This window comes from Rhinatrema bivittatum, chromosome 6, assembly GCF_901001135.1.
Source record: "Rhinatrema bivittatum chromosome 6, aRhiBiv1.1, whole genome shotgun sequence".
Taxonomy (NCBI): domain Eukaryota; kingdom Metazoa; phylum Chordata; class Amphibia; order Gymnophiona; family Rhinatrematidae; genus Rhinatrema; species Rhinatrema bivittatum.
In genome coordinates this window covers 191,392,639-191,411,174 of record NC_042620.1, presented here as the reverse complement: position 1 = coordinate 191,411,174, position 18,536 = coordinate 191,392,639, and the positions used below count along the sequence as shown (strand labels likewise).

Below are 18,536 nucleotides of genomic sequence, written 5' to 3'. Positions count from 1 at the left end.
GGAAATCATGGGATGGCCAATTACTAGAATTAGCCTTCTGTAAACTGCATTCATAAAAAAAAAAAAAAAAAAAACCCCCAAAACCCAGGCTAACTAATAAGAGATAAAGATCCATTCATTCTGCCCATTCTCACCTACTGCATAATATTGCAGACCCCCCCTTGATCTCCGGCTCTGCTCTTGCTTCTACCACCTCTAAGGATCCTCTATGGCATTAAAGAATGTCTTTACCATTTTTACCTGACCATATCTACCAAGAGGGGGTTCCATGGCACTCACCACCCTTTCTGTGAAGAAATGCGCCCTTACATGCCTCCGTCAGCCTCGCATAAATTACCCTTGTTTATTTTGAGTGTAAATAGATTTCAGTAGCTGAATGGACCGGGCAAAACTGGTAATTATAGTCCGTGTTGTAAACAGTGCTTTTTACAAGGGCACTTTGCTACAATTAAGCAGCTCCTGTCACAAACACAGAACCAACCACAGTAACTACTAACTCAAAATGCAAAGCCTGTTCCCCTGTGCTCTTTGGATTTTAAAAGAGTTCTTAATAAAGTTAAAATACTATGACCTTCCCTGCGAGCCTTCTTCCTAAGTTCCTGTTTTATGAGAAAGATGGTATTTTCATGTTTGCATTACTGAGCTATTCTGCCTGATGGCTAATTATGATTCTGTCCTGCAGCTCTGGATGCTAATGGGTGAAAGCCAAAAGGTAATTTAGTTAAGAATGTCTCTTTCATGATGCCATGGATAGGTAAGAAAGACTATGCTAAAGCACTGGTATGATAAATTTTTTACATCAGATTAAGGTTTGATTTACTAAGGCTTTTCTCCCATTCTGTATCTATGGGGGAAAAGCTTAGTAAACCAGGTCCCAAATCAACAAAATCAATAAATAGGATAATTGCATTGAGGCAATTAGGTGTGCTCTATTTGGATAGTGCAACATTTTTTTCAGAAACAACTGGAATTTCTTGACCTTATAAACTATGACAGCAGATAAGAGCCCCTAAGGCCCATGTAGTACTTTTGTATCTGCATAATTTTCAGAGAATTGTGAAAAGAGAAACGCTAGCCAGGTAGATACTCTTTGAAAATGTGCTTAAAACCTGAGTTCAAAAGGGCCTGCATATTTTCCAACTGCTATTTATGCAGGAAGAGGAATGGGAGCAAAATTAGGCCTGGACTTTTGAAAATGCAATTTTAGACACATAGGGGTTAATATTCAGCCATAGGCTGGTTTGCAAAGTTAGCCGGATAAACCTATCCGGCTAACTTTGGTGGTATATTCAGTGGCACAGCTGCATCATTGAATATACCTATCTGAAAGTTAGCTGGATAATGTTATCCGGCTGACTTTAAGCCTAATGTACGATACAACTGGAGTTAGCCAGATAAGTTATGTGGCTAAGTCTGAATAGCGGACTTATCTAACTAACTCTGGATAAGTGGTGAAAATATTCACAAGTTATCTGGCTAAATGCGGCTGAATATGGACCCCTCAGTTTACTAAACTGACCTAAATGTGTACCTGGAACACCTTTTATAATCCACTTAAAAAGTATGCACATTATGAGACATACACATTTTTAACTGCTATACAGGGCTCAAGTTTTACCAGTTCTAACCAGCTAACTCCATAATTGCCCAGTTAGATTCTTTTGAAAATCAATCTCCTTATCACCTCTTATTCTAGAACTTTTTTCCTACTTAAAAATATTTGAGGTTCATATTCAGACGGTTTGTCCAACTAAGTTCGGTCCTTAAGCCGGACAAACTGTAGTTTTTGGAAATTTCTGTCGTGTTCACTGGTTTCGAATTATCCACTAAGTCGTTATCTGGATAAAAACTTATCCAGATAAGTCAGGGAGGACGTTCGGAGCAGGGCTGACTTAGGCAGATAACTCCAATATTCAGAATGATCCAGGTTAAGCTATCCAGATAAGTCCGGTCATGCCGCAAGACAGCCCTAAAGTTATCTGGGTAACTTTCATGTATCTGAATATATTCAGCGGCATAGCTGCATAACTAAATGTCACATCTAAGCTACCCAGATAAGTTTATCTGTATAAGGTACCCCCCGACTGCTCTCGGCTGAATATCGATCTCTTTCCTTTTTGAGCCTACCCATGTCTAATAGTGCAATAGAAATCTTTAGTCTCTATCACCTCCCTCCCTGTCTTTCTCTTCTCCTCCAGGTTAGAACTATTTGGATCCTGATGTCTCATTTGCAGCATTTTTAGTGCAAACTCTGCACCATTTTAGTAGCCTGTCTCAAGTCGGTCTCTGTTCTTCTTTACATTTCATTTTGGAGGTATGGCCTCCAGAACTGGACACAAAACTCCAGATGAGTCTTCCCATATTGGCCAGATTATAAAACAGCCTTGAATATAAGATGATCCCCTAATTTTCAGGCCAATACGGAGTGCTTGAGCAGCAGGCTCTGGCCCCGGTGAGATGGACTCAGTGAAAGTCTTCGGCAGCACCCTGGGCACAGCTCCTTATCCAGCAGAGCTCACCACAGGAGCAACAGTGGCCTTCCTCCCCATCCCAAGGGCCAGCACAGCCCACCTCTGTAGCATGGTCCCGCTTATGTTTTAATATCATGGTAACTAGTCACTTCACATCACTGTTTCTGTACAGAGCAAATCACTTATTTCAGCTTCGAAAGTTCAAATGGCCATTTAGTCAGACTACGGGATCGGAGAGTATGGATCACAGATTAACTTTGAAATAGATTCTGCGTGCACAGGCCACAGTCCTAGAACACCTGACATGTCCTTTTCACTTCCCTTTCTTGCCACCTTTCCTCAGCTCAGACATGTTTTAAAAGTTATTACTCTATTCAGTAACAAGGTTTTTTTTTTTTTCTTCTCCAAGTGACTCCAGGCTGCTGCCATGAGACCGTCGCCTGTACAATCTCTCTTCCTTAGCTGAAGCCAGAAAAAAATGTAGCAATCCATCAAGTCTGGAATGTAAGTGTTTGACCACATCCACTCGGGCCAACTGGCAATGTATCAGGGTCAGTTTTACAGCCTTGGACAACAGTTAAGGCTGAAGTCCTAATGAAAACCAAGAAGAGAAAAAAAAAAGCCTTCTTTCCTGTACCCACAAACATCACTACATTGCTCACATTTGCACTGTTTAAACAGAAAACATCATTAGACACACACATACATGGCTAACACAAACACCACTACCACAAACGCTAACAAACACCATTACTGTAAACATACACACACTCCCACACTATTAATTCCCAAACTAATGAGACTAAAACCACTTACATACGAAGTTCAATTTAAAAAGAAAACGGGGCTTCTAAAGCCTCTACACAACTTTTCTTTATACCATGCGCACATGGAAAATAAGATCAGGAAAAAGATTGTTTTTAAAATCGCGTAGGCTCCCACAAGAGGAATCAGCTACCTTAGGAGAAACATTCTTGTTTAATCTTTTTTTCAAATGAAACTTTGATAAGTTTTCACATTCTGGTTTCTCATAATGCCATCAGCTATAATATGATTATGTGTAATTTTATAACAAAAAAAAAACAAAACAATTTCAATAGCTTAGGAGAAACGAAGTAATGGCATTAGTGAATGTTTTTAAATCCACTTTTCTCTGGACTTTTCTGCTAATATGATAAACGTGTGCTATTATTGATAGGTCTGGAAGTTCAATTCATGGCTATTTGTATAATCGTGTAAGTGAAAGGGAATCGTTATTTTTAAAGAGCCATCACCAAACTCAGCTGGGCCTTTATTAAATAACATTAGCAGAGCTCCATTTCTTGGACTTTTTTCAGCCGTCCCTAAATTCTACCAGTACGGAAGATTTGTCTCTAGAACAGAAATACACTACATTTTCAGCAGCCTGTTCCACTATCCCAGTTTCTTCAGACATCTGCCATGGAAATCAGTGCGTGACCTCACAAACGAGCGTAGCGATGTCACGGAAAGAATCTCTGAGGTCACGTTCCTGCTACCTAAAAGGGCATCGATGGTGCCGAGGGAGGAGGAAATGGCCTCATGCCTAGAGAACTGGACTATACTTCAGAACTCTCCATGCATGAGTAAACAACTCAGGGTGGTGCTTCCATTACGTAAATTAGGTGGCTGTCTAAAGGGCCTACATTTTGGTTTGCAGCAGAAACCTGCCAGCGTGAGGCACAGAGGGGGCGCTGTGCCTCAGTTAATACTAAAGAAGGGTGCCCTGTGCTGGAGCCATTGCCGCCGGTAGGAGGGAGCGCTGTGCTGGAGCTGCTGCCAATAGGTAAGTTGGGAGAGGGGGTGCATAACCGAAGATTTGCCTAAGGCGCCAAATTCTCTTGAAAGAATCATCGCTGGCTCTGCGTGTGACCTAGGCCAAATTGCTTTATCTCCTTCTAAAACTTTCCTGGTTAACAAATTAACAGGCCGATACAGTAAAAACGCAGGAGAGCGGGCGATTCAGTATTTTAATTTATTAAAATTAGGCCCGGCGGTAAAAAGAGGCGCTAGGGACACTAGCGCGTCCCTAGCGCCTCATTTTTGACAGGAGCGGTGGCTGTCAGCGGGTTTGACAGCCAACGCTCAATTTTGCCAGCGTCGGTTCTCAAGCCCGCTGACAGCCACGGGTTCGGAAACCGGATGCCGGCAAAATTGAGCGTCCGGTTTTCAACCCGCGAGCAGCGGGCCTATTTCAATTTTTTTTTTTTTTTAACTTTTTTTAACTTTCGGGACCTCCGACTTAATATCGCCATGATATTAAGTCAGAGGGTGCACAGAAAAGCAGTTTTTACTGCTTTTCTGTGCATTTTCCCAGTGTCCGGAGAAATTAGCGCCTACCTTTGGGTAGGCGCTAATTTCTGAAAGTAAAATGTGTGGCTTGGCTGCACATTTTACTTACTGAATCGCGCAGGAATACCTAATAGGGCCATCAACATGCATTTGCATTTTGCAGGCGTTATTAGGTTCAGGGGGGTTGGACGCGCGTTTTGGACGCACTATTACCCCTTACTGAATAAGGGGTAAAGCTAGCATGTCCAAAACGCGCATCCAAATGCCGGCTAACAGTGCCGGAGCGCACTGTACTGTATCGGCCTGTAAAAAATTACTTATTATTAGGCTTAAAAGTGGCTGGATCTTGCTAGGTGGTGGTGGGTTTTTGGGAGGAGAGGGAGGAGAGGGAGGGGAAGAAGGGGAAGAAGGATATTTAAAAAATGTTTGCCAGTAGATTAGCATTTTCAGGCTGATCTATTAGAACGCACATTCAGTGTATGCCCAGAACAGGACCAGTGATGCTGGTCTGCGCCCTTTGACGGAATGGAGGACAGGATTTAGTAGCTCAGATCGATTCCACCGCGGACACAAGGTGAATGTGGCCACTGGCCAGCTGCTGTAGATTGGGTTTTTCAAACTGGATCAGCTGTTTAAAATGAAAAACAAAACATGAAACTCAGACTGGTCAGACATACTTGCTCTGACTGGATGCTAGGGCTGATCTTTGAAGCAGCACGGAAGTTGTCTTTTATTTGTGAGTGAGAATATTCTTATATTCAATAAAGAAAAAAGTGTGGACTAGTTAAGCAGCATTTTGCTAAAATCTTCCCCCAAAACCCAACGAATACTTCAGTTCTATGTTCACTAAAGAAGACCTTGGAGAAGGACCGTCACTAGTTAACAAGAAACTGGAGGGGAGTGGAGTAGAATTAAATCCATTTACAGTAGAGAATGTATGGGAAGAGCTGGGGAAACTGAAAGTGGACAAAGCCATGGGGCCTGATGAGGTTCATCCCAGGATACTGAGGGAGCTCAGAGATGTGCTGGCGGGTCCACTGTGTGACCTGTTCAATAGATCCCTAGAAACGGGAGTGGTGCCAAGTGATTGGAGAAGAGCGGTGATGATCCCGCTTCACAAGAGTGGAAACAGAGAAGAGGCTGGTAACTACAGACCTGTTAGCCTCACCTCGGTGGTGGAAAAAGTAATGGAGTCGCTGTTAAAAGAAGGAATAGTGAACTATCTACAGTCGGAAGAAATGCTGGACCAGAGGCAGCATGGATTCACCAGGGGAAGATCCTGTCAGACAAATCTGATAGACTTTTTTGACTGGGTAACCAAGGAATTGGATCAAGGAAGAGCACTCGATGTCATCTAATTGGACTTCAGCAAAGCTTTTGATATGGTTCTGCACAGGAGACTGGTGAATAAAATAAGAAGCTTAGGAGTGAGTGCCAAGGTGGTGGCCTGGATTGCAAACTGGTTGATGGACAGAAGACAATGTGTCATGGTAAATGGAACTTACTCTGAAGAGAGAGCAGTGTTGAGCGGAGTGACGCAAGGGTTGGTGTTGGGACCAGTCCTGTTCAATATCTTTGTGAGCGACATTGCAGAAGGGAAAGAAAAAAGGTTTGTCTTTTTGCGAATGACACTAAGATCTGCAACAGAGTGGACACACCGGAAGGAGTGGAGAGAATGAGATGGGATTTAAGGAAACTGGAAGAGTGGTCGAAGATATGGCAGCTGAGATTCAATGCCAAGAAGTGCAGAGTCATGCATATGGGGTGTGGAAATCCGAAAGTACTGTATTCAATGGGGGGAGAAGGGCTGATGTGCACGGGGCAGTAGAGAGACCTTGGGGTGATAGTGCCTAATGATCTGAAGTCAGCGAAACAATGTGACAAGGCGATAGCTAAAGCCAGAAGAATGCTGGGCTGCATAGAGAGAGGAATATCGAGTAAGAAAAGAGAAGTGATTATCCCCTTGTACAGGTCCTTGGTGAGGCCTCACCTGGAGTACTTTTTTCAGTTCTGGAGACCGTATCTTGGAAGGGACAGAGACAGGATGGAGGCGGTCCAGAGAAGGGTGACCAAAAAGGTGGAGGGTCTTCATCAAATGACTTATGAGGAGAGATTGAAGAATCTAAATATGTACATCCTGGAGGAAAGGAAGAGCAGGGGTGATGTGATACAGACTTTCAGATACTTACATAGAAACATAGAAACATAGAAATGACGGCAGAAGAAGACCAAACGGCCCATCCAGTCTGCCCAGCAAGCTTCACACATTTTTTCTCTCATACTTATCTGTTTCTTTTAGCTCTTGGTTCTATTTCCCTTCCTCCCCCACCATTAATGTAGAGAGCAGTGATGGAGCTGCATCCAAGTGAAATATCAAGCTTGATTAGTTAGGGGGTAGTAGGGGTAGTAACCGCCGCAATAAGCAAGCTACACCCATGCTTATTTGTTTTAACCCAGACTATGTTATACAGCCCTTATTGGTTGTTTTTCTTCTCCCCTGCCTTTGAAGCAGAGAGCTATGCTGGATATGCATCTAAAGTGAAGTATCAGGCACATTTGGTTTGGGGTAGTAACCGCCGTAACAAGCCAGCTACTCCCCGCTTTGTGAGTGTGAATCCTTTTTTCTTCTCCCCTGCCGTTGAAGCTATGCTGGGTATGCGTGAAGTATCAGTTTTTCTTCTCCCCTGCCGTTGGAGCAGAGAGCTATGCTGGATGTGCATCGAAAGTGAAGTATCAGGCACATTTGGTTTGGGGTAGTAACCGCCGTAACAAGCCAGCTACTCCCCGCTTTGTGAGTGTGAATCCTTTTTTCTTCTCCCCTGCCGTTGAAGCTATGCTGGGTATGCGTGAAGTATCAGTTTTTCTTCTCCCCTGCCGTTGGAGCAGAGAGCTATGCTGGATGTGCATCGAAAGTGAAGTATCAGGCACATTTGGTTTGGGGTAGTAACCGCCGTAACAAGCCAGCTACTCCCAGCTTTGTGAGTGCAAATCCTTTTTTCCACATTTCCTCTTGCTGTTGAAGCTTAGAGTGATGTTGGAGTCACAGTAACCATGTGTATGTTTATTGAATAAGGGTATTGTGTCCAGGCAGTAGCCATCATTCTGGCGAGTCACCCACTCTTCATTGGCGGCCTCTTGACTTTATGGATCCACAGTGTTTAACCCACAGTGTTTATCCCACAGTGTTTATACTTGAAAGGTTTTAATGATCCAAAGACAATGACAAACCTTTTCCGTTGCAAAAATATCAGCAGAACCAGGGGTCACGATTTAAAACTCCAGGGAGGAAGACTCAGAACCAATGTCAGGAAGTATTTCTTCACAGAGAGGATGGTGGATGCCTGGAACACCCTTCCGGAGGAAGTGGTGAAGACCAAAACAGTGAAGGATTTCAAACGGGCGTGGGATAAATACTGTGGATCCATAAAGCCTAGAGGATGTGAATGAAGAGAAGAGGCATGGGGGTGGCTTGCGGGAATGATGGCTACTACCTGGAGATGAATATCCTTATTCAATAAACATACACGCGGTTAATGCGACTCCAACATTGCTCTATGCTTCAATGGCAAGAGGAAATGTGGAAAAAAGGATTTGCATCCACATAAAAGCAGGGGAGTAGCTTGCTTGTTACGGCGGTTACTACCCCAAAACCAAAAATGCCTGATACTTCACTTTCAATGCATATCCAGCATAGCTCTCTGCTTCAACGGCAGGAGAAATGAAGAAAAGATGTTTTATATTCAGACATCTACCAACAAGGACTGAATTACAGTCTGGGTAAAACAAATAAGCATGGGTGTAGCTTGCTTGTTACGGCGGTTACTACCCCAAATCAAGCCTGATACTTCACTTAGAATACATATCCAGTGCAGCTCACTGCCTCAGCAGCAGGGGGAATGAAGAAAAGAGGATGTATATTCAAACAACCAACAAGGACTGAATTGCACAGGCTGGGTAAACAAGCGTGGGAGTAGCTTGCTTATTACGGCGGTTACTACCCCAAACCAATTAGCTGGATACTTCACTTAGATGCAGCTCCAGCACTGCTATCTACGATGGCGGGGGTGGAAGGGAAATAGAACCAAAAAAATAATTTAAAGGGACAAGAGTAACAGAAAAGTATGAAGAAAAAAAAAGTGTAAAACCTTGCTGGGCAGACTGGATGGACCGTTTGGTCTTCTTCTGCCGTCATTTCTATGTTTCTATGTGCTTTGTGCAGTAGGAACTCAGTTTTCAAGCTACTACTTACTGAAGTGAAAGAAGGCTTATGAGAATGTGTGTGTGTCCCTAACAATTTTTGTGTTTTATTCCCTATCCATACCAAATTTTCAGGACATGTCAGGGGTGGGAAAACATGAGGATTCTGATAATGGATTCCCCTCCCCCCCCCCCCCCCCCCCCTCTGGTTCACCTATATATATGAACCACAGACACATGCAGGCATCCCATTTGCTCTGAGCGGAACTTCTTGTTCTAGATCCTTTGAGACAGGGACTCCTAGACCCCAGTGATGTGCCAAGAGGGCACTCCCCAAGTTCTTTAAAACCCCCTTAGCACCTGTTTATGACATAACTATTGTACATCCACCCCCTACCCCCAATCACCTAACACCGAGTGCTCTAGCAACCACAGTAACAGGCCGATACAGTACAGTGCGCTCCGACGGAGCGCACTGTTAGCCTGCTCTTGGACGCGCATTTTCCCTTACCCCTTATTCAGTAAGGGGAGGAAAACGCGCGTCCAACCCACGGCACCTAATAGCGCAACAACTGAACTTCAAAAAAAATATCAGTGTCATACTCAAAGAGGGTTTCTTCAAACTTAAAGTCTTAAAAAACCTGAAACCTCTCCTTCACGCTAGTGACTTCTGCACTGTCGTCCAGGCTACACTGGCATCCAAGATGGATTACTGTAACTCCCTCTTTCTTGGCCTACCCTACTCCTCCTTAAAGCCCCTCCAAATGCTACAGAACACTGTAGCCAGAACCCTCTCCAACGCTTATAAATACGACCATATTTCCCCTATACTGAAGGACCTACACTGGCTCCCTATTCCCTCCCGCATCCTCTTTAAATCCCTGACCATTATCCATAAAGCCTTATATTCCCATCACTCCAGCTGGCTGGTAGATCCCCTCCAATTTGCCTGCTCGAATCGACCGACAAGGACCACTAACAAAGGGTCCCTCCATGTGCCATCCCTAAAGAAAGCACACCTCACAGCTACAAGGGATCGGGCGCTCTCCATTGCTGGACCTATGCACTGGAACTCACTCCCAACCCACCTCAGACTTGAACCTTGCATCACCAAATTCAGAGCCCAGCTCAAAACCTGGCTATTCAAACAAGCCTTTCCCCAACTCCCTTGATGAATATTGAATTGTGATGGATCATGACCTGAATTTGACTATGAACTTGTTCTTATGACATTAAAGTTCACTTGTTAATTGTTCCTATGCTTCTCTGCTCGCCTATTGGTTTTTTGTACCCCCTACCCTTCCCCTGTTACTTGTAATTTCCGTTGCTTTTGTTCCATGTAAACCGAGGTGATGTTTCGACTAACATCGGTATAGAAGACTCTTTAAATAAATAAATAAATGCATGTTGATGGCCCTATTAGGTATGCGCGCGGGATACAGAAAGTAAAATGTGCAGCCAAGCCGCACATTTTACTTTCAGAAATTAGTGCCGACCTTTGCTAATTTCTTCCGGCACCAGGAAAGTGCACAGAAAAGCAGTAAAAACTGCTTTTCTGTGCACCCTCCGACTTAATATCATAGCGATATTAAGTCGGAGGTCCCGAAAAGTAAAAAAATAAATAAATTTGAATTCAGCCCGTGGCTGTCGGGCCAAAAACCGGACGCTCAATTTTGCCGGTGTCCGGTTTCCGAGCCCATGGCTGTCAGCAGGCTCGAGAACCGACGCCGGCAAAATTGAGCGTCAGCTGTCAAACCCACTGACAGCCGCCGCTCTTGTCAAAAAGGAGGCGCTAGGGATGCGCTAGTGTCCCTAGCGCCTCCTTTTCCCCGTTTCTACCGCATCACCTAATTTAAATACAGAATCGCGCGCACCGGCGAAGGGCCAGTGCGCGCGCCGGGAGAGCGGGCGTTCGTCCGCTCTCCCGCGGACTTTACTGTATCGGCCCGTTAGATTGTGGTATGTAACCAAGCTAGAAAGGCCATTAGAGCATACTCACTAACCTTTGGCAGTCACATTTTTTTCAATTTATATTTATTACATTTCAGAATATATCACATGACAAACTTGTTAAACAGAAAAGCCAGGGTTTGTTTGTTTTTTTATACAACTGTCATAATTTTAATTGAAGAAAAATGCAACTTTGCACTCCTCCATAAGCCCATACTATTTTACAGATTCTTATTTGATTATTGACTCTTGGAGATGCTCACTAATGTAGTGCCCAGGGCTGCAGCCAACCAGAAGGCTCCTGGATGATATACCATGGTCTCTAACTCCTACCTAGGTCAGTAAAATCCCCTATAACTGCTGATGTAGTTACAGGGGTTAGAGCAGCAGGCTTCAAACCAGGGAGGCCAGGCTTCAAATCTCACTACTTCCGTTGCCTCAGGTACAAATTTAGAATGTAAGCTCTCAGGGGATAGGGAAATACCTACAGTACCTGAATGTCATTTGACAGTGGAATATAAATAATTTCAACTACAACATTCTAAAAAAAAAAAATATGTAAGAATACACTTTGACTCAGCGTCTAAATAAAAATGCAGACTCTTCTTCAACAATCTGCAGGCAGCGCCCAAAAGAACGTGCAAGTCAAAGTTTCCTAAGGGGGGGAATAGCAAAGAGGTCTGACTGCAAGGGTTAACCGCAGAATGCAGGCATTTTCCTGGCTTGCCTCATTTTCCTTCTTCCCTCAAACAATTGGCGCAATCACATAAATTACAGTGCACTCAATCATCCCTATGGGATGGTGACACAGGGAACCCAAGCCCTCGCCTTCGAAGCACTGAGTGCAATAAGTAGAAATTGCATCAAAGAGTTTGCTGATGATCTCTTCACCTTAGCCTTACCAGCAGCTTTGTAGTTAGGGAGCAGAGGAGGACATTACTCTTCCTGCTGCCTATTGGTAGGGGCGCTCCGTGTCATAAAGTTACCTCCGGGGAGATCACGCACTATTGTTAGCTTTCTATTTTTCTTGGGGCGGGGGGGAGAGAAAGGGTGAAGGGCTAGATTAGGTCTCTCATTTATACAGACACATGAGGGATTTGACGTCTTTGGCCATTTTGCTGAGCTAAAGCTATTTTCTCTTCCTGCTGCTGCTGCCTGCCCGGAGGACCGCTGCCCGAGCAAAGTGGAGGTTGCACGTGCCGGACGGCACCGCGGCAGCGCGATCCGTCACGGACTGAGTCACTGGAAAAGTCCCATGCAGGCACCCACACTTCCCCAAGCAAGGAGTGGGGGGGAGTCAGGAAAGGTGGCATCAGAGAGGGAAGCTTACAGAGGAAGCAACAGCAGAAGACATCCTTCAACCCGCCATACAAACAAGTAACTAACTGCTAGGTCTTTATTACCAAGTTTCTCACTCTCCCGCGTCCGCGTGGCACTAAAAACCTGCATCTAAATATTCCAAGACTGCAATTTCAGTAAAAAAAAAAAAAAAATGGTCCGATGTCTGTCTTTAGACGAAATCTGAGTTTTCACTTATCCGTGGTTTATTTTTACACCACAGCTGGCCTGCTATAGGTCACATAATTTGGCAGGCAGCTCAGTGGCTAAAAATTATTTTTTTTTCCCCCTTCTTAATACAACTGGAATCCCGCAGGATAGGATCATGGTCTTATCTTCACTTGACAGCTTCCTAAATCCTGTCAAAATTGCCTTCTTCTCTAGAGCTCTTTCTGGTGCGAGATCTGGGAACCTAACTGCACAGAATCCTGTTAGGAAAGCATATCAGCACTGCATATCTCTATGGTGTGTGTGTGTGTGTGTGTGTGTGCGTGTCTGGAGCACTTTTAGGGAAGGCATGCCTGCCTCTGACTGCAGCCAATATAAGACCAGTGATCAGTCAGAGCAGGAAAAATGATACACGGGACACAAGGTTATAAAATTCCACTGAGCAGGCTGCTAGAATAATTTTAATGATGGTTCCCCAATGAGTAAGCTGTTGCATCCTTTGACATCCTACATCAGCACTTAGTGAAAAAAAAAATCACTTTTGGTCAACATGGACATACATTTGGAGGTTGGTGATGAACATCTCTGTCCAGTAAACAGATTTGTGCTTTACTACTTGCCCCTCCCCCAATACAAAAAAAAAAACCAAACCAAAACTGATCTTGATATGTCCTGGATTTTACAGTATCTTCCTCTCCATGTCCTTCCTTGCAACTGCAAGCACACTACTCAGCATTAAAAAGCCCACTTCATAACATGCCTAAATAGAAAGGAAAGTGAATTGCTATGTTTAGGGTGAGGTATGGTTCATTGTGAATAGGATGCTGTCAGTTATGGATGGGCTGCCGCTAATCTTAAAGCACAGAGCGTGCTCAGCCACCTTAATATTTGTTAACAACTGCGGTGCAATCAGTCCTGAGGAATGCGAAGGCAGGAGCTTAATCACAGATCCCTATTAACTGATGCTGGCGTTAAAAAGAATGCAATCAGTTAAAATGAAGCATGATGCACAATTTTCTGCTCACGTGACTAAGGGGGGGGGGGGGGAGAAAAAAGCCATTAATATGAGCCTGATTTACAAGTGGAAGGGCTCCTCCCGGGGAGAATCGCACGAACATTGTGACTTGCCAGTCACTAGATGGCTGCTTCTCCAGGAATCTGGTGTGTGCTTTTTTGCTGGGGAAAATACAGTTAATAGTGCAGGGTTAAAGATGGGGGAATGACTGCTCTGAGGCTCAGAAGAGAGTGGGAGAAAGGTGCCAACGAAAGGATGGTGTCGGTGAAAGCATGGCAAAGACAATTCTCCAGCCTCTCGGGGTTAGCGCTTTGTGTTTTACGGTGATGCTGTTCTTGGGGGTAATAGAATTGTCTCAGACTGTCTTTATTTCTGTCCCGTGACCCTAGAAATCAATATTAATGCTTAATCATTACCGTCTAGATCAGGCAGACTGTGCTAGTCCTTGAGGAGAAAGGAGAGAGAGAGAGAGAAGGGGACAGCCGGGGGCTAAGGCAGCTGACGGGCTGAGGGGAGACAGGTGTAAAATGTCGCAGTTGAGGGTGGGGGGGGCGTTAACAGACAGCTTGCAGAGAGAGAGAAAGGGCAAGCCTCAGAGGGCGGGGGGCAGGCAGGGGAATAGCGCATCAGGGAACAGAAGATGGAAACTTTTGGACAGAAGGAAAAACAGGTGAGGCGGACGGCCATGTGTGGAGGGACGGGTGGGGAGTATGGAATGAGGCAAGAAGTGAAAGGGTATCGGTGATGAGATGTATTTAGTGTGGGGCAATAGAAGAGAGTAAGGCACAGACGCTAGGCAAGCCGAGTGCTCTTTAGAACCTGCCACCGCTGTGCTTCTCCCAGCAGCCTGGCACGGGCGTCGGAACAGGGAAGAGGTGGGGGCCCTATGCTGCCAGCCGTTATGCCCCACTCTAGGCCGCTTAATGTGACCGTAATAGGTCCCATTCCCGCCTGCCCACAGTCAAGGGAGATAGGCAGAAGAGTGAGGTCGGGCAGAAGTATGCCTTCATGTTTGAGGAAATAATATGCCCAAGGTATTTTGTAAAGGGCTGACCCAGAGGCTCGGTACTATGCAGAGGGCCCGGGCTTCGTCATCAGGTCAGGTCTTCTGCTCCCAGGGCTGGGGATGCCACTGCCTGAAGGGGGAGTCATCGCACAACGGCAACACCTAGGAACTGGCCTTAGGTCCATGGACTGCAGTGATCCAGGAGGCATTCTGGCGCGGGGCCCCGGACAGAGAGCTGCTTTTGCATGGCTGGGCTAAGTGAATTGGGCGGATGTAAAATCGGGGAAAGTCTCCAGGTGGTTGAAAATGAAGGCTCCTGCTGCTGGATCTAGACCCTAGCTCCCACTGAGCTGGCCTGTTTTAGACTGGCATCAATGCTCCTCTCCTCTCCACCACCCCACCCTTCGCTGCAGGGAGGAATCATTTCTAAAACAATATTAGTTTTTCTCTACATCGAGAAGAAACTAATAGGACAGACCTAAAGTGAAAATAAATGAAAACTGGATAATCTTCTGTAAGTGGAGCAAAAACAGTGCATACACTAAAATTACATGTAATCCCCCCCCCCCAAAAAACCTCTAAATCCAGGGAGGAGAGAGAAGAGGAGCTGTATCCCTGGCAAGGGGGATTTAGGGATTGCTGTCCTCCCCCCCTCCCCCCCCCCCAAAAAAAACAAACCGCAAACTGCTGGAGGGTACAAAATGTCTCACTTCTCCCATGCAATCCTGCTAGGTCTGCCCACTGAAGAATTGGACTGAACTGGTAGCCCAAATGAAGAAGAAAAAACTGTAAGCCGAACCCCTTATAACCCCCTGCCCCCCTACACAAAAAAAAAAAATCCACATTTGACAGGTTTTCCACCTGCTGAGAAACTGATCTGGAAAACAGAGGCCGAAAATCTAGACAGAGATCATGTAATCCCGTCCGTTTCTAACGCACTCACCTCAAGCCAGCCATGCCAGAGGGGGCTCTTCCTCCTCAAAGCCGCCTTCGGCGAATGCTAAGCTCCCTTATCTGCCAACCTCGAAGGCTGCAGAATATTCCGAACTCCGAATTTCTGAATAATGAGCCTACTAGACAATTCCTAAAAAGCAGCCACTGCTTTGGAAAGCAATCGACGGAACCTGGTAAACCCCATGCAGACAGAGGCAGATGCACGGAAAACTAGACAATGCAGAAATATTTATGACTATACACAATATTACTCATTCGCTTTTTACTCTACATGTGGCATGCAAATATACACCCACAAATATGATTTCTGCAAGTCTCATAGGTGTCAAATCTTTTCTGAGAGCTGGGGTCATGGCTATGCAAAAGACCCACAAATATATTCTAGTGTGCAAAATGCCTACATTCGTGTTTTAAGCTACAACCTAATAAAAATTGATAGTGGCATGCTTGGGAAAAAAAAAGTGATCATTTTAGATTGTGCCTTATCTCCCCAAACAGCATCGCAATTTAATGCATGCTTGCTTTGGAAATTACGAAGTTAAATGTTAACGAATGTCTTCCCTCTAATTCCGGCTGCAGCACTGGTTGTTAGTGGTCATTCTCTCATCTCTTCAATACCACCAGACACACTAGTTGCACCTCCCATCCCTAGTGACTTTTAAATTACTGCCCAACACACTTTTTTTTGTTAAATACTTCATTTACTTTCTGTTTAAATCATTGGCCAATTTAAAGACTCCTTTATGCTTTTAGATCGAGGTTGGGTGGATCTTTATTTTGTTGTCCTTTCTGGGAACATATTCTTAGTCCACTTCTGGCATTCATGAAATGCGAATTATTCGTTACTTGAGGCAGCTCCGCTCTACTCTGCGTCTCTTGTTCTGATCTCGGCAGTTTCTTTTTTTTGCCGGCATCTCCCTCCCTCCCTCCCTCGCCGCTTGTCTTCTGGCAACTCTGCTGGAACCCAATTCCAGCCTGAAAAGTTTCGTACCACTTCACAGACCTTTTTTGAGGTTTGCAATGTTTGTTTTATCTAAAAAAAAAAAAAAAAAAATGTATATCCACCGGCTTACTTTCCAGAGAAACCAACCGGGAGAGGAGGGGAGGCGAGAGACGCACAGGGTTGGGGGTGGACAGCAGGGAGGGATCCGCCAGAGAAAGTGGTGGATGCGGCGGGGGCTGCGATGCTGGATTCCCAACTGCAGGGCAAGCGCGACTCTCCCGGCGCTGGCCACGTGCTCTGCCAGCCTCCGGGCTCCGCGCGAGCAGCGCACGCTTTCACCCGAAGCCGATTTCTCGCTTCCAAAAACGACAAATGTAACCCCCTCCCCCCCACCTTGAATTAGAGACTTTTAAACGCATTCAGAACAAGCGGCGAGACATTGATTATTAATGCGGTTCTGCTGGCATTGACTGAAGAAAGGCGAGAGAGATCGGTCCTGCTTTCCAAACACAAGAAAAAAATAATAAATCCCAATAAAAACGTAATGCAAAACAAGGGCTTTGTAGTATTTTTAAACCTTTGATTTACTCCAGATGTGGCATCCCACAGCCCCGTTTCGAAATCCACCCGCAGAGACGAATGCATCTTATTACCGAACAAGAAAGAAAGAAGGGAGGGAGATAGAAATAGAAATAGGCACAGGGCGGGCGGCGAGGAAGGAGCTCGTCGGGCTTTGCTTTAGAGGGGCTCGGGCGTGGAGGGGGTGTCAGATCCCCCCCACCGCAGCTTCGGGGACTTACCTGCTTGCCCTGTCACTCGGGATCCCGAAAGGTACAGAGCCAAGAGTCCGAAAAGAAGAAGCACCGTATCCATTGTGCAGCCAAGGAAGAGAGAGAGAGGGGTTGCGTCCCAAAAAAAACCCCCTGGAGGATCGGGGGGCAATCGTTCGTGCCCGCACCGGGCTTTCTTTTTTTTTCTCCCCTGAAATTCCCTGAGGTGCTCGGCTCCGCGCTGTCCCTGCCCCGTACCCACCCCCGACAGTCCACAGTCGTACAAAAACCGAAATGGGAAGAGCGCCTCAATTCTCCTGCGGCTTCCCGAAAGTTTCACTTCCCGAGAAAGGGCGTCAAGGGGCTCTCCAGAGCGGGGTGGAGGCGAGCATCCCCGGGGGCCGCCGCTGCGCCGAGTCCGGGCTTCCCGCGGGCACCGGCCGATCCTGGGGCTCGGAGGCTTCGCTCGTGGCCGTGGGCTCGCAGCCGCCTTCCTGCCTCGCCTCTGCCGCTCGCCCGGCTCCTCTCCAGCCTTTTCAGGGAAGGCGGCATGTGCATGTGAGCTGGGGGGAGGCCGAGCTCCGCCAGGGCCCGCCCATCCCCTCGCCTTCGCCTCCCAGCTGCAGCCCCGCTCGTGTCAGTGCCACTACAGCTACAAGCAAAGCCCGGGAGGGGGCGGGCACGCAGGCAGCGCCGGGAGGGGGGGGGGGGGGGGAATCGGTGCAGGCAGCTCCCCCCCTCCCCTGCACGCACGGTCTGACAAGCGAAGCAACAGGTCCAGGGTCCCATTGTCATCGCGCCCGGCTCGGGGAGAAAGGAGGTGCAACCCCTAGATCGTGTGTCCTAATGGAAAAGACATGGTTTGGTCTAAGCATGTCCTGAAGAAAAAAACAAACAAACCAGTCTGCACCCTTTTGGCAACAAATCAACCCAAACGGCTGGATGAGTTCCTTCACAATCGAAGGACTACTGGCCCTGGTGTACATTGGCATGTGTGTTAATTTGGACATCAAGATTTCTACATAGAAATAATAAAGACAAGAGAAGTTTAAGCTTCCTAAAAGTTCGTGTCTCCTAATTTGGAAACGTCATTGTTTTAAGATGTCCCAAGTCAAAACATTTTTTTTACTAAACATTTTTTCTTCATTTCTCCGATGCAAGTATTGTTCAAATTTTTGGAGGTAGGAGGATATGCCTTTCTGCTAAAGGGGTTAATTCAGCTAAACTACCTATTCTGTAATTCCTAATAGTCACCCACAACATTAATAGGGGGGAGAAAAAAAAGTCTGGTGGACACGACATTTTGATCTGCAAATGTATTTTAATGTAAGCAGGTTTGTTATTACTTTAGCTGTTCATAGCTCTAATGAGTATGTGGTCAGAAGTGCTCCGAGAAACCGGGGAGAGAGGAAAT

At 45.8% G+C, this 18,536-nt stretch overlaps 1 protein-coding gene across 2 annotated transcripts in view; it reads right to left on the bottom strand.

Annotated features, from left to right (window-relative positions):
• The window catches only part of NRP2 (neuropilin 2), a 277,836-nt gene extending 260,101 nt beyond the window's left edge, over positions 1–17,735 (bottom strand). Inside the window, exon 1 of one of the 2 annotated variants that reach the window (XM_029606320.1) lies at positions 17,153–17,735. In XM_029606320.1, coding sequence (XP_029462180.1) covers positions 17,153–17,225 — 73 coding nt within the window. In that variant the 5' untranslated portion in view covers positions 17,226–17,735. The remainder of the gene's footprint in view (positions 1–17,152) is intronic. The other variant, XM_029606319.1, reaches the window with a different exon arrangement.
• Between the last annotated feature and the right edge of the window lie 801 nt (positions 17,736–18,536).